Here is a 14,311-nt window from a genome sequence, read left to right on the forward strand (position 1 = left end):
AGCAATACCATGATGCAAGTACTACGGCTTTGAAACAGGATCAAGAAAGTAAAACATTAAATCGTATTATCCAGTGATAAGTCACATCACTGTAATTTATAAATCCAGAATAAACTTCCTGAAGTTCTAGATGATGTGGAAATAGGGTAAAGGTTGAGAATACAAAAATACATATAAAACATAAAAACAAGATGGACTACAAAATTCAGTTTTTCTACTTTAGACAAATTCATTTAACAACATGGTAAATTTTGGTTCATTAACAGGAAAGGCCCATTAGAAAAGTTAAACACACATCTTTTTTAAAAAAGAATCTAAAGATTAGAAGGCATTACAAAGTTTCTTTACTAAAAAGAATCTGTTTGACAAACTAACTCTACTAGCTAAAAATTGGCCACAGGAGCTTAGTAGCTTTTCACTAACATGCTTGCTATCAAGATAAGAAAAATCCTACAGCAAATCTTTCTGAAAAGATTAAGATATTAATAAAATATAATAGGTTGGTGCAAAAGTAACTGCAGTTTTGCACTGTTTAACTTTGCCATTTGATATTGGAATACATTCTTAAAATAAATGTGGTTATGTTAGACATTTCTCATTTTGTTTTTTGCTAATGACTTATTACTTGCTGTTTATTTTAGACTAGGGAAATGATGTTAGACAAAAAGCAAATTCAAGCAATTTTCTTGAGTTCAAAATGTAAAGCAGCGGAGACAGCTCACAACATCAATGATGCATTTGACCCAAGAACTGCTAATGAATGTACAGTGCAGTGGTGGATCACGAAGTTTTGCAAAGGAGACAAGAGCCTTGAAGGTGAGGAGCGCAGTGACTGGTCATCAGAACTGACAACGACCAACTGAGAGAATCATTGAAGGTGGATCCTAAACAAGAAATTGCCAAAGAACTCAACACTGACCATTCTATGGTCATTCAGAATTTGAAGCAACTTGGAAAAGTGAAAAAACTCCGTAAGAGGGTGCCTCATGAGCTGACGGCAAATCAAAAAAAATCATTTTGAAGTGTCGTCTTCTCTTCTTTATGCAATGAAAACAAACCATTTCTTGATCCGATTGTGATGTGTAACAAAAAGCAGATTTTATATGACAACTGGCAACAATCAGCTCAGTGGCTGGCCCAAGAAGAAACCACCAGGGAAGCCACAGGAAACTCCAGAGCACTTCCCAAAGCCAAACGCAGACCAAAGAAAGGTCACGGTCACTGTCTGCTGGTCTGCTGAAGTCATGATTCATACAGCCTTCTGAATCCTGGCGAAACCATTACATCTGAGAAGTATGCTCAGCAAATCCATGAGACACACCAAAAACTGCAACGCCTAAAGCCAGCATCTGTCAAAAGAAAGGGCCCGATTTTTCTGTGCAACAAAACCCAACCTCACAGTGCACAATCAACAATTCAAAAGTTGAACAAATTCAGCTATAAAATTTTGCCTCATCCACCATATTCACCTGACCATTCGTCAACTGACCACCACTTCTTCAAGCATCTCAACAAGTTTTTGAAGGACAAATGCTTCCACAACCAGCAAGAAGGAGAAAATGCTTTCCAAGAGTTTGTCAAATCCCAAAGCATAGATTTTTATGTTACAAGAATAAACAAAGTTATTTCTCATTTAAAAAATGTGTTGATTGCAATAGTTCCTATTTTGATTAATAAAGATGTGCTTGAGCCTAGTTATAATGATTTAATATTCATAGTCTCAAACCACAATTACTTTTTCACCAACCTAATAATTAAAAATAGCTATTTTCTATTGATAGCTACTATCTCCTAAGATTATCATCTCCATTTTCTAGTTAAGACTCAGAGGATAACAAGGGACACACAAGCTATTAAAGAAAGGTGGAATTTGTAACCAGGCAGTCTGGATTCAAATGACCTTTTGCTAATTTTCTAAACTAGTCATATAATTTTAAAAAATACTAGCATTTCTATAATAAAATATATATGTAAGACACTTGCAAGGGAAACTACTATTAATATTATCACCTCCATGTGATATAAGCCCTTAAAAATTTACACACTAAAAATTATAGAAATTCCAACCTAACAGTAAACTCTAACAAATGAAACAAATTAGGTAAAAAAAAATTTTTTTAATATTATTTCGTTTCTCCATAAATAACTTCACAAAAGTAAAAAACTGCATTAACAAAAATACATGTAAACTACACAGCATGAGAAAATAAAAATATACCTGAGAAATATACTTCTTCCACAGTGGCTCATCTTCACTGATATCAAACTCATTCCAGCCATGGAAGGCTCTCCTATGACTTACTTCACATTTGTTTAGACCATTCTGAAGATCAGCCTATGAGATTTTATATGTAAAAGTTACTGAAAACATTAGCAGAAAACAAAGGAGAAAACACAAAACAGTACATATGTATGGTCTTATTCATAAGAACTTCTGTGACAGTCAAAATTAATCTATGGGGACAATGCATATCAGTGATTGCCTGGGGCCAGGAGCAATGGAAGGATCAGCTACAAAAAAAACATGTGGAATCTTTTTAGAGTGATGAAAATTTTCTACATCTTAATTGTGATGATGGCTACATTTGCCAAAATACAAATTGTATATTTAATGAGTATGTTGTATTCTATATAAATTATACCTTAATAAAAGTGTTAATGTAAGCAACTAGATTAATAAACAAAAAATTATCATCTTTATGCTGAAAGAGGAACAACACAAACCAGTGACAATGGACAGAAAGCAAATTCTAAGTATATTTTAACTAGCTTTCTTGGGTCCCACTGTTAAGTTTCTCGAAAAGATGATGCATCCTTCTTGTTCTCTGAGCCTATCAAAACTGAGGCTGGTATTACCTTTTGTTCTTAGACTGTACATTTATTCCAAGGAGAAAATCTGTGGTTCCTAAATTACTGAAAATAATGAAGTTAAGTCCTACAAACACCACCTACATTCTTCAGTCACTACCTCTCATGACTTGTTATTTTAAACTATCATTAAAGAATGAAATTACTTGCATCTCTGAAGTAGTTTCTCTGAACAAAAGCTTTATAATAGAGGTCAATAACAGAGTCTTGCGATACCTAAATATATTTAGAGTAAGTGGCTTTAAAAGAGTATAAATACAACCCGACCCAAAAAACCTCAAAAAAAAGGGGGGGTATGCAATTCTTTTAATGCCATCATTAAAATATGTGAATTCTGAAGAGAAAATTTAAAATATTCTTTTCCTCATGTTCCATTAGATTGTGCTCTTTAAAACTAGGAAGAGACTGAATTACATAAGCAAAATTTACTTGCAGTTCTGAACTTATATTTAGCTTTTACAGTAGAAAACATAAAAACGGATAAAACTCCTAACTCCACTTATGTTAATAATTAAATTGATTATTTTCCTAATCCAACTAATCTTCACATAGTACTAACAGTTTCCAACAACACTATGGATCCAGAGCTGCACCGTCCTATCAGGGAACCACTAGCCACACTCACCTGCAGAACAGAAAATTCTACTGGATAGCACTTAGCTAAATGGCTCATTCTACTATACACGCCCTTCCTCCCCACCAAGAACTTACTTGGAGAATGCTTGCAACTTCACTGACTGGTAATTCACTTGCTTTTTTTGATGTCAATACCGGAATCATTGTCTCATTTTCAGCATTAGGAATTTTTTGAAAACGTGCAACCTGGGAAACAAAACCAAAGGAAAAATATTTGCATATACTAAACAATTCTAATGCTGTCCAGAATAAATGAAAATTCAAATGCTCCCAGAAACTTTTATCACAGTTAGAAAACAAATATTTTCAAACTAATAGAGTATCCAGTCCTATTAAGATAATTTTATACTAACATGCTACTCTAAAAAGCACATTTCAGAAAATAAGCTACCAGTGAAAGCTAGAACACAAAATAATTTTCATACTGCAAAAAAAGATGCTATTTCTACACCAAATTAATCAGTAAAAAGTAAAACAGGTGTCCTGTCTAGCAGATTCCAATTGTTACAAAGTCATAATCCTCTAAACTCATTATGTTTAACATGAGGTACAAGGAACAGCTAAGCTTGTTCCATTTTAACTACTACTGTTGATCACTCATTTCTTAACTATCCGGACACCAGGCTACTCGGCCAAAGCACCATCACATGGAATGGACTTACAGATCCATTCCCAAACTAGAGGAAAAGGAAAGCAGAGAGACCAGACAAGCAGAGGACACACAGGCGGAGCGAAGGGACAGGCAGAATGAATCTTAGAGATGATGGGAACCATGACACCTACCTGATGTAGCTTCATAAACAAATGTCTACAGAAGTGTTTTAACACAGTTCTAGAAATAAATCCCCAACCCAGACTTCTTTGTAGACAGTTTTGACAAGGTATGTGAAAGAGAGACAAACGTTACACACTGAGACTTTAGAGAAGAAAACAATTGAGCTGCTGCCCCACGTCCACTGATTTAGCAACACTGAAAATGAAGTGATCATCTCAATGCCGAGACACGAATCTTTAAGCTATCAGGTGAAATGTTCTCAATCTTGATAATCAACAAACTTTGCATAAGATATTCCCCTAAAGACAATTTAAAGACAACATATAAGGTGAAAGAATAATAATTTAAGCTTTTATTATCATAAAGGATCACTATAGAGGCCTCTATTCACTAAAAAAAAAAAAAACAAAGGTTGTACTTACTCCAAAAAATAGTAAATAGCAATAGCAAATAACCAAGCTCTGGAACAATCATATGCATGCTTTCTAATCCCACCTATTACAAAGGCAATAAATATTTAAGTATTTTAAAGAAAAAAGCATAATAATTTTTCCTTTAATGATAAGATATTAGTGACCAAAAATTCTTAAGAAATTGAAAACTACCTTTCTCAACATGGTTATTTTATCTTGTGAAATAATTAAGAAGGATCAAATGTTTCCATTGCCTGCAGTGACAATGAGATTAAGAAAATCTTTTATTTCTAAGGTTCATATATATCAGCTTCTTCATATGTGAGGATAAATAGTGCCTAAAGCTGTCTGAAGATTACATCCATTTATGGAGCATTCACCCAACTAGTAATAAGCACTGAAATAGCTGTTTTCCCCAAAACTAATATTTATATGTACATTCTCAATAATATAATGAGCTCAGTAAAGAAGCAAATCATTAAGGTTAATAAAGCTAGATTTGCAACAGTTCTTCTATTAAATATATCACTACTCATAAAAACACTTTTTAAAAAGTTATCCTTTGGTAGCTGATACATAAATAGCATCTATGTTGGAATACACTATATAAAATTTCTCAAGAGCATTATATGGGCCCAAAAGAGGTCAAAAGAAGGAAGTGAGACTATTTCATTTAACAAACGATAAGATAACTCTGTAAATATAAGAAAGGAAGAGGGCAACCCAAAACCAAAGGGTGTCTTTACAGAAGACCAACATCAGGACTTGGAAGAACTTGAAGAGTGCCTGATGCTAGGGATGGTGGCAGAGCTGGATGGCCATTCACTGTAAGAACTGGTTTCCACAACATAGGGGGGACACAGCACAGAAAATTCTTGGTGAAAGGCAGTGATGCTAACTGTATTTATTCTCCCTAGGCTCCATGTCGACTTAAAACTATAAGATCATTAAGTTTTAGTCCTATTATCTTTTTAAGCAAATGTTACTGACATTGACCAACTTTGATGGGTTTTAGTTATATAGATCATAGGAATATTTTATCAAACCAAGATCCTCTATGATCCACGTCCTAGAGCAATGGAAATAAAAAAAGTAAACAAGTCGAACCTGATTAAACTTAAAAAGTTTTTGCACAGCAAAGGAAACTATAAGCAAGGTGAAAAGACAACCCTCAGAATATGAGAGACTAGCAAATGAAACAACTGACAAAGGATTAATTTCCAAAACATAAAAGCAGCTCACAAGTCTGTTCTATACATCTGAGTCTCTTTTTCTTTTTTTGCATATAGGGTTATCGTTACCATCTTTCTAAATTCCATATATATGTGTTAGTATACTGTAATGGTCTTTTATCTTTCTGGCTTACTTCGCTCTGTATAATGGGCTCCAGTTTCACCCATCTCATTAGAACTGATTCAAATGAATTCTTACAACTCAATACCAGGAAAACAAACAGCCCAATCAAAAAGTGGGAAAAAGAATTAAACAGACATTTCTCCAAAGACGACATACAGATGACTAACAAACACATGAAAACACACTCAACATCGCTCATTATTAGAGAAACGCAAATCAAAACTACACTGAGATATCATCTCACACCAGTCAGATGGCCATCATTAAAAGTCTACAAACAATAAATGCTGGAGAGAGTGTGGAGAAAAGGGAACACTCTTGCACTGTTGGTGGTAACGTAAATTGATACAGCCACTATGGAAGACGGTACACAGACTCCTTAAAAACCTAGAAATAAAACCAACATATAGCAATCCCACTCCTGGGCATACACACCAAGGAAACCAGATCTGAAAGGGACACATGTACCCCAATGTTCATCGCAGCACTGTTTATAATAGACAGGACATGGAAGCAACCCAGATGCCCAGCAGCAGACAAATGGATAAGAAAGCTGTGGTACATATACACAATGGAATATTACTCCGCCATTAAAAAGAATACATTTGAATCAGTTCTAATGATATGCATAAAACTGGAGCCCATTATACAGAATGAAGTAAGCCAGAAAGATAAACACCAATACAGTATACTAACGCATATATATGGAATTTAAAAAGATGGTAACGATAACCCTATATGCAAGACAGAAAAAGAGACACAGATGTATAGAATAGACTTTTGGACTCTGTGGGAAAGCGAGGGTGGGATGATCTGAGAGAACAGCATTGAAACATGTATATTATCAAGAGTGAAACAGATCGCCAGTCCAGGTTGGAGGCATGAGACAAGCACTCGGGGCTGGTACACTGGGATGACCTAGAGGGATGGGATGGGGAGGGCGGTGGGAGGCGGGTTCAGGATGGGGAACACATGTAAATCCATGGCTGATTCATGTCAATGTATGGCAAAAACCACTACAATATTGCAAAATAATTAGCCTCCAACTAATAAAAATAAATGGGAGAAAAAAAAAAAAAAACCAACATATGACCCAGCAATCCCACTCCTAGTCATATACCCTGAGGAAATCAAAATTGAAAAAGATACATGTATCCCACTGTTCAGTGCAGCATTATTTACAATAGCTAGAACATGGAAGCAACCTACATGTCCATCAACAGATGAATGGATAGAGAAGTTGTGGTACATATGCACAATGGAATATTATTCAGCCATTAAAAGGAATGCATCTGAGTCAGTTCTGATGGGGTGAATGAACCTAGAACCTATTATACAGAGTGAAGTGAGTCAGAAAGATAAAGATAAATATCATATCCTAACGCATATATATGGAATCTAGAAAAATGGTACTGAGGAATTTATTTGCGGGGCAGCAGTGGAGACAGACATGGAGAATAGACTTGTGGACATGGGGAGATGGGAGGAGAGGGTGAGATGTATGGAAAGAGTAACATGGAAACTTACACTGCATGTGTAAAACAGACAGCGGATGGGAATTTGCTGTATGGCTCAGCAAGCTCAAACAGGGGCTCTGTGTCAACCGAGAGGGGTGGGATGGGGAGGGAGATGGGAGGGAGGTTCAAAAGGGAGGGGATATGTATACCTATGGCTGATTCATGTTGAGTTTTGACAGAAAACAACAAAATTCTGTAAAGCAATTATCCTTCAATTAAAAAAAGAATATTTTAATTTGTTCATTGCTCTTTCAACAAACACCTGTATTTATTGAGAATCTGACTCTGCGCTCAGCCCTTAGAACTTAACAAAGAGCAAAATGAGGGGGAGGACAGTTGGAGGGAGACAGACATTAACAAGAATAGCACAAAGGAAGAGAAACTGAAATAGTCACTAAGGCTGAGCCAAAGCCAAAACGACACCCAGCTGTGGATGTGTCTGATGGTGAAAGTAAAGTCTGATGCTGTAAAAAAAAAAAACAATACTGCACAGGAACATGGAATGCTAGGTCCACGAGTCAAGGTACATCAGAAGTGGTCAGACAGGAGATAGCAAGACTGAAAATCAACATTTTAGAAGTGCTGAACTCAACTGGATGGGAAAGGGTGAATTTAATTCAGACAATCATTATATCTACTACTGTGGGCAAGAATCCCTTAGAACAAATGGAATAGCCCTCACAGTCAACGAGAGTCCAAAATGCAGTACTTGGGTGCAATCTCAAAAATTACAGAATGATCTTGGTTCATTTCCAAGGCAGAACATTCACCATCACAGTAATTCAAGTTTATGCCCCAACCACTAACACCAAAGAAGCTGAAACTGAAATGTTCTATGAAGACCTACAAGACCTTCCAGAACTAACATCAAAAAAAAAGATGTCCTTTTCATCATAGGGGACTGGAATGCAGAAGTAGGAAGTCAAGAGATACCTGGCAAGAGTAACAGGCAAGTTTGGCCATAGAGTGCAAAATGAACAGGCAAAGGTTAACAGAGTTTTGCCAAGAAAGCACACTGGTCATAGCAAATGTCCTCTTCCAATGACATGAGGCAACTCATGGACATCACCAGATGGTTAACACTGAAAAAAGACTGATTATGTTCTTTGGAGACAAAGATGGATAAGCTCTACACAGTCAGCAAAAACAAGACCGGGAGCTGACTGTGGCTCAGTCTTATGACTGAGTCTCACGACTTATTGCAAAATTCAGACTTGGAATCAAAGAAAGTAGGGAAAACCACTAGGCTATTCAGGTATGACCTAGATCAAATCCCCTAAGATTATACAGTGGAAGTGACAAATAAATTCAAGGGATTATATCTGATAGAATGCCTGAAGAACTACGGATGGAGGTTCATAACATTGTACAGGAAGTGGTAGCCAAAACCAATCTCAAGAAAAAGAAATGCAAGAATGCAAAAGTTGTCTGATGAGGCCTTACAAATAGTTGAGAAAAGAGAAGCAAAAGGCAAAGGAGAAAACAAAGGAGAAAGGGAAAGATACACCCATCTGAATGCAGAGTTCCAAAGAAGAGCAAAGAGAGGTAAGAAAGCCTTCTTCAGTGAGCAATGCAAAGGAATAGAGGACAACAACAGAATGGGAATGACTAAAGATCTCGTCAAGAAAACTGGAGACACCAAGGGAACATTTCATGCAAAGCTGGACACAAGAAAGGACAGAAATGTAAGTACCTAATAAAAGCAGAGGAGATTAAGAAGAGGTATGAATACAAAGAAGAACTGTACAAAAAAGGTCTTAATGACCTGGAAAACCACAACGCTGTGATCACTCACCTAGAGCCAGACATCCTGCAGTGTGAAGTGAAGTGGGCCTCAGGAAGCACAACTACAAACAAAGCTAGTGGAGGTGATGAAATTCCAGCTGAGCTGTTTCAAATCCTAAAAGACGACGCTATGAAAGTGCTGCACTCAACATGCCAGGGAATTTGGAAAACTCAACAGTGACCACAGCCCTGGAAAAGGTCAGTTTTCATTCCAATCCCAAAGAAGGGTAATGCCAAAGAATCTTCAGACTATGTACTGTACAATTGTACTGATTTCATATGCTAGCAAGGATCAAAATCCTTCAAACTAGGCTTCAACAGTACATGAACCACGAACTTCCAAATGTTCAAGCTGGATTTAGAAAAGGCAGAGGAACAAGAGATCAAATTGCCAACATGCCCTGAAGCACATAAAAAGCAAAAGAATTTGTGAAAAACACCTACTTCTGCTTCACTGACTATGCTAAAGCCTTTGACACTGTGGATCACAAGACACTGTGGATCAGAACAAACTGGAAAATTCTTCAAGAGATGGAAATACAGACCACCTTATTTGCCCCCTGAGAAACCTGTATGCAAGGTTAAGAAGCAACAGTTAGAATCAGACATGGAACAAGATCGGTTCAAAATTGGGCAAGGAGTACATCAAAGCTGTATACTGTCACCCTGTTTATTTAACTTTTATGCAGAGTACATCATGAGAAATGCCAGGCTGGATAAATCACAAGCTGAAATCAAAACTGCTGGGATAAGTATCAATAACCTCAGATATGCAGATGACTCCACTCTTATGGCAGGAAGTGAAGAGAAACTAAAGAACCTCTTGATGAAGATGAAAGAAAAGAGTGAAAAAAAGCAGGCTTAAAACTCAACATTCAAAAAACTAAGATAATGGCAACCATCCTATCACTTCATGGCAAATAGATTAGGAAAAAATGGAAACAGTGACAGTTTATTTCCTTCGGCTCCAAAGTCAATGTAGACAGTGACTGTAGCCATAAAATTAAAAGAATTCTTGCTCCTTGGAAGAAAAGCTATGACAAACCTAAACGGTGTATTAAAAAGCAGAAACATCACTTTGCCTACACATGTCCATATAGTTAAAGCTATGGTTTTTCCAGTAGTCATGTACGGATGTGAGAGTTGGACCTATAAGGACGGCTGAGGGCCAAAGAATTGATGCTTTCAAACTGTGGTGCTGGACAAGACTCTTGAGAATCCCTTGGACAGAAAGGAGATCAAACCAGTCAATCCTAAGGGAAATCAACTCTGAATATTCACTGGAAGGACTGATACTGAAGCTGAAGCTCCAATACTCTGGCCACCTGATGGGAAGAGCTTACTCATTGGAAAAGACCCTAAGGCAGGGCAAGACTGAAGGCAGCAGAAAGAGGAAACAGAGGATAAGATGGTTGGTTGGCACCACCAACTCAGAGGACATAAGTTTGAACAAACTCCAGTAGATAGTGAAGGACAGGGAAGCCTGCATATTGCAGTGCATGGGGTCGCAAACAGTTGGACACGACTGACTGACCAAAACACAAGAAAGAAGAAGGCTTCCCTGGTGGCTCACATGGTAATGAGTCTCCCTGCAATGCAGGGAGTTCAATCCCTGGGTCAGGAAGATCCCCAGAGAAGGGAATGGCTACTCACTCCAATATTCTTGCCTGGAGAATCCACAGATGGAGTAGCCTGGAGGGCTGTAGTCATGGTCACAAAGAGTGAGACACGGCTGAGTGATTAACACACACACGTGAAGAAGTCCATCGCTAAGGGCACTTACAATCAGAAACATAAGGAACTACAACCAAGGCAGGTAAGGTCTGATGAGAAAGTGATGCTTGTGGACCTGAGAAGCAAGAAGCTGCCTGAGGCAGCGGATGGTAAGAACAGAGAGAACTAAGCATGTGAGGAAGGGGGAGCACTGCGAGAGTGAAGCACTAAAGAAGGCCTGCATTCATCCACTCACTCAATTCAGATCCTTGACACATAATCAATGCTTATTATTCTCGGTACTAGCGACACAAAAGCGACTGAAGAGGTAAGAACTCTGGCCTTGTGGAGCCACATATGGATAGGGAGCAAAAGACCATGAATGATATGTTACACAATAAACGTTCTAGCAAACAAGAAAAGAAGGATAAGCAGGGGAGTTGTTTCACTTTACATGAGGGGAGGTGGGACACGGTAGGGCAAGAACCTTCCAGTAAGGTGATGTTTGAGCAGAGACCTGAAAGAAGCAAGGCAACTACCTGCTGGACATCTAGGTAGAAATGTTCAGGAAGAAGGTAGCTATATACGCATCCAGGAGAGGTCCAGGCTGAAACGAGCATGTACTGTCACAAGAATACAAATGGTATTAAATCTGAGAATAAACATGCACGTGAGCACAAAGGAAGCAGTCTGCAGGCTGATCCGAGGGAATCCTCCAAAAAGACAGAAATGAAGTAAGAGGAGAACCAAAAGAGAAGTGTTCAAAGGAGAGTGTAAAGCACTGGGCCAAATGTTACTGAAAAGATAAGAACTGAGAACGAACCACAGGACTTGGTGACAAGAAGACAGAGAGATGAGTTTCAATGCAGAGAATAATAGAGCCCAAAAATCAGACAGGAGTGGGCTCAGAGGAAATAGCAGAGAGAAGTTAAAGACAGTAAGTGTAAACAATTCTTTCCCACTTCAATGCAAAAGAGGAGCAGGGAAATGGGATTATAGATGGAATGAAATGGAGGATCAAGAGTTGCTTGTTTTTTTTTTAAGTCGGAAGAAGTAACATCAAGTTTGTATGTTGATTACAATGATAACTGATAACAAAGAAGAGAGAGAGGACAGCTGATAAACTGATGTTCTGAACTAAATGACAGGGGTGAAATCTGGCCAATATGGAGTAGGGCTAGACCTGGATAAGCGGGTAGACACGGTTCATTCAGTTACAAGTAGGAAGACAGAGTAACACAGGTAAGATGCAGGCACAGTGGCAGCTATGGTGGGCAGAATATATTAAAATACTCCTCTGAGAAGTACCTGGATTGAAGAAATCAAGACAACACATTGGGTTGGCCAAAAAGTTCCTTTGGTTTTAAAATAAAAATAAAAGACATTTTCACCAACTTTATTGTACATGTATTTACCATTTTGTTCCACAACCCTCTGCCATTTTTAAGGCAACTGCATAATTCCATCTTCCCAAAACTTTTTATCTTTTGAGAAAATGGAACTGAAATTTTTTTTATTAAGAGAATTTTGTAAAGACTGAAATAAAAACAGATCTGAAGGTGCAACATCTGGTGAATACCATGGATGAATCAGAACCTCCCAGCCAAGATTTAACACTTTTTCCTGGTCATCAAAGAAACATGCTGTTTTGCACCATCCTGACAGAAGATTATGCATCTTCTGTTCACTAATTTCAGACATGTTTCATTCAGAGCTGTTTTCAGTTGGTCTAATTGGAAACAATACTTGTTGGAATGAATCGTTTGGTTTTCCAGAAGGAGTTCATAATAGAGGACTCCCTTCCAATCCCATCACATAAAACATCACCTTCTTTGGATGAAGACTGGCCTTTCGTGTGGTTGGCCATGGTTCATTTCATTTGCCCCATGGTCTCTTCTGTTCCACATTATTGTACAATATTCACTTTTCCTAACCCATCATAATTTGTTGTAAAAATAAAACATTTTCATTACAGTAAAGAACTGCATAAGGAAACAGTCAGGAAGACTTTTTCCATTTGTGTGGAAACCAAACATGAAAGCAATTAACAAACTAATAAGTTGGACTTCCAGTTCAAGATGGCAGAGTAGAAGGACATGAGCTCATCCCCTCCTGCAAGAGCACCAGAAGTCTGACTAGCCACTGGACAACTATCAACAGGAGGACACTGTAACCCACCAAAAAAAGATACTCCACATTCAAGGACAAAGAAGAAGCCGCAGTGAGACGGTGGGAGGAGTACAATCACAATAAAATCAAATACCATACTTGCTGGATGGGTGACCCAAAGACCAGAGAACAATAATACCAAAGAAGTTCTCATACTGTTGTGAACATTCTGAACCCCACGTCAGGCTTCCAAGTCTGCGGATCTGATAAAGGGACTGGCAATTCCCAGCGAATCTGGTCATGAGAGTCAGCAGGATTTGATTACAGGACTACCCAGGAACTGGGGGAAAAGAGACTCCAGTCTTGGAAGGCAAAAACAAAATTGTGCATGCATCAAGACCCAGAGGAGAGGAGCAGGAGACTGAACCAAACTACCTGCTAGTGCTGGATGGCCTCCTGTAGAAGCATGGGTCAGGAGGGGCTCAGCCCAGGGACAGGGGGCACTGGAAGGTCCCCCTTGGCGTAAAACATCTTGAGAGTTCACCATTAAGCCTACCATAGTGACAACTCTACACATGGACATCACCAGATGGTTAGCACTGAAATCAGCTTGATTATATTTTCTGCAGCCGAAGATGGAGAATCTCTACACAGTCACCAAAAACAAGACTGGGAGCTGACTGTGGCTCAGATGATGAACTCCTTATTGCCAAATTCAGACATAAATTGAAGAAAGTGGGGAAAACCACTAGACCATTCAGGTATGACCTAAATCAAATCCCCTATGATTATACAGTGGAAGCAACAAATAGATTCAAGGGATCAGATTTGACAGAGTGCCTGAAGACCCATGGATGCAGGTTCATGACATTGTACAGGAGGCAGGGATCAAGACCATCCCCATGAAAAAGAAATACAAAAAGGCAAAATGGCTGTCTGAGGAGGCCTTACAAATAGCTGAGAAAAGAAGAGAAGCTAAAGACACAGGAGAAAAGGAAAGATATACCCATCTGAAACCAGAGTTCAAAAGACTTGCAAGGAGAGGTAAGAAAGCCTTCCTCAGGGATCAGTGCAAACAAACAGAGGAAACAATAGAATGGGAAAGACTAGAGATTTCGTCAAGAAAATTAGAGATACCA

At 38.2% G+C, this 14,311-nt stretch overlaps 1 protein-coding gene across 4 annotated transcripts in view; it reads right to left on the reverse strand.

Moving 5' to 3' along the window:
* ATP2C1 (ATPase secretory pathway Ca2+ transporting 1) overlaps positions 1–14,311 on the reverse strand; it is a 147,159-nt gene that overhangs the window by 70,285 nt on the left and 62,563 nt on the right. For 3 of the 4 annotated variants that reach the window (XM_070466755.1, XM_070466756.1, XM_070466757.1), the window contains 2 exons: positions 3,580–3,690; positions 2,219–2,335 (listed from right to left, as the gene is read on the reverse strand). In XM_070466755.1, coding sequence (XP_070322856.1) covers positions 2,219–2,335; positions 3,580–3,690 — 228 coding nt within the window. Of the gene's footprint in view, positions 1–919; positions 1,233–2,218; positions 2,336–3,579; positions 3,691–14,311 lie in introns of those variants that run through there. The other variant, XM_070466758.1, reaches the window with a different exon arrangement.

The sequence above is a fragment of the Odocoileus virginianus genome, chromosome 4, assembly GCF_023699985.2.
Source record: "Odocoileus virginianus isolate 20LAN1187 ecotype Illinois chromosome 4, Ovbor_1.2, whole genome shotgun sequence".
Taxonomy (NCBI): Eukaryota; Metazoa; Chordata; class Mammalia; order Artiodactyla; family Cervidae; genus Odocoileus; species Odocoileus virginianus.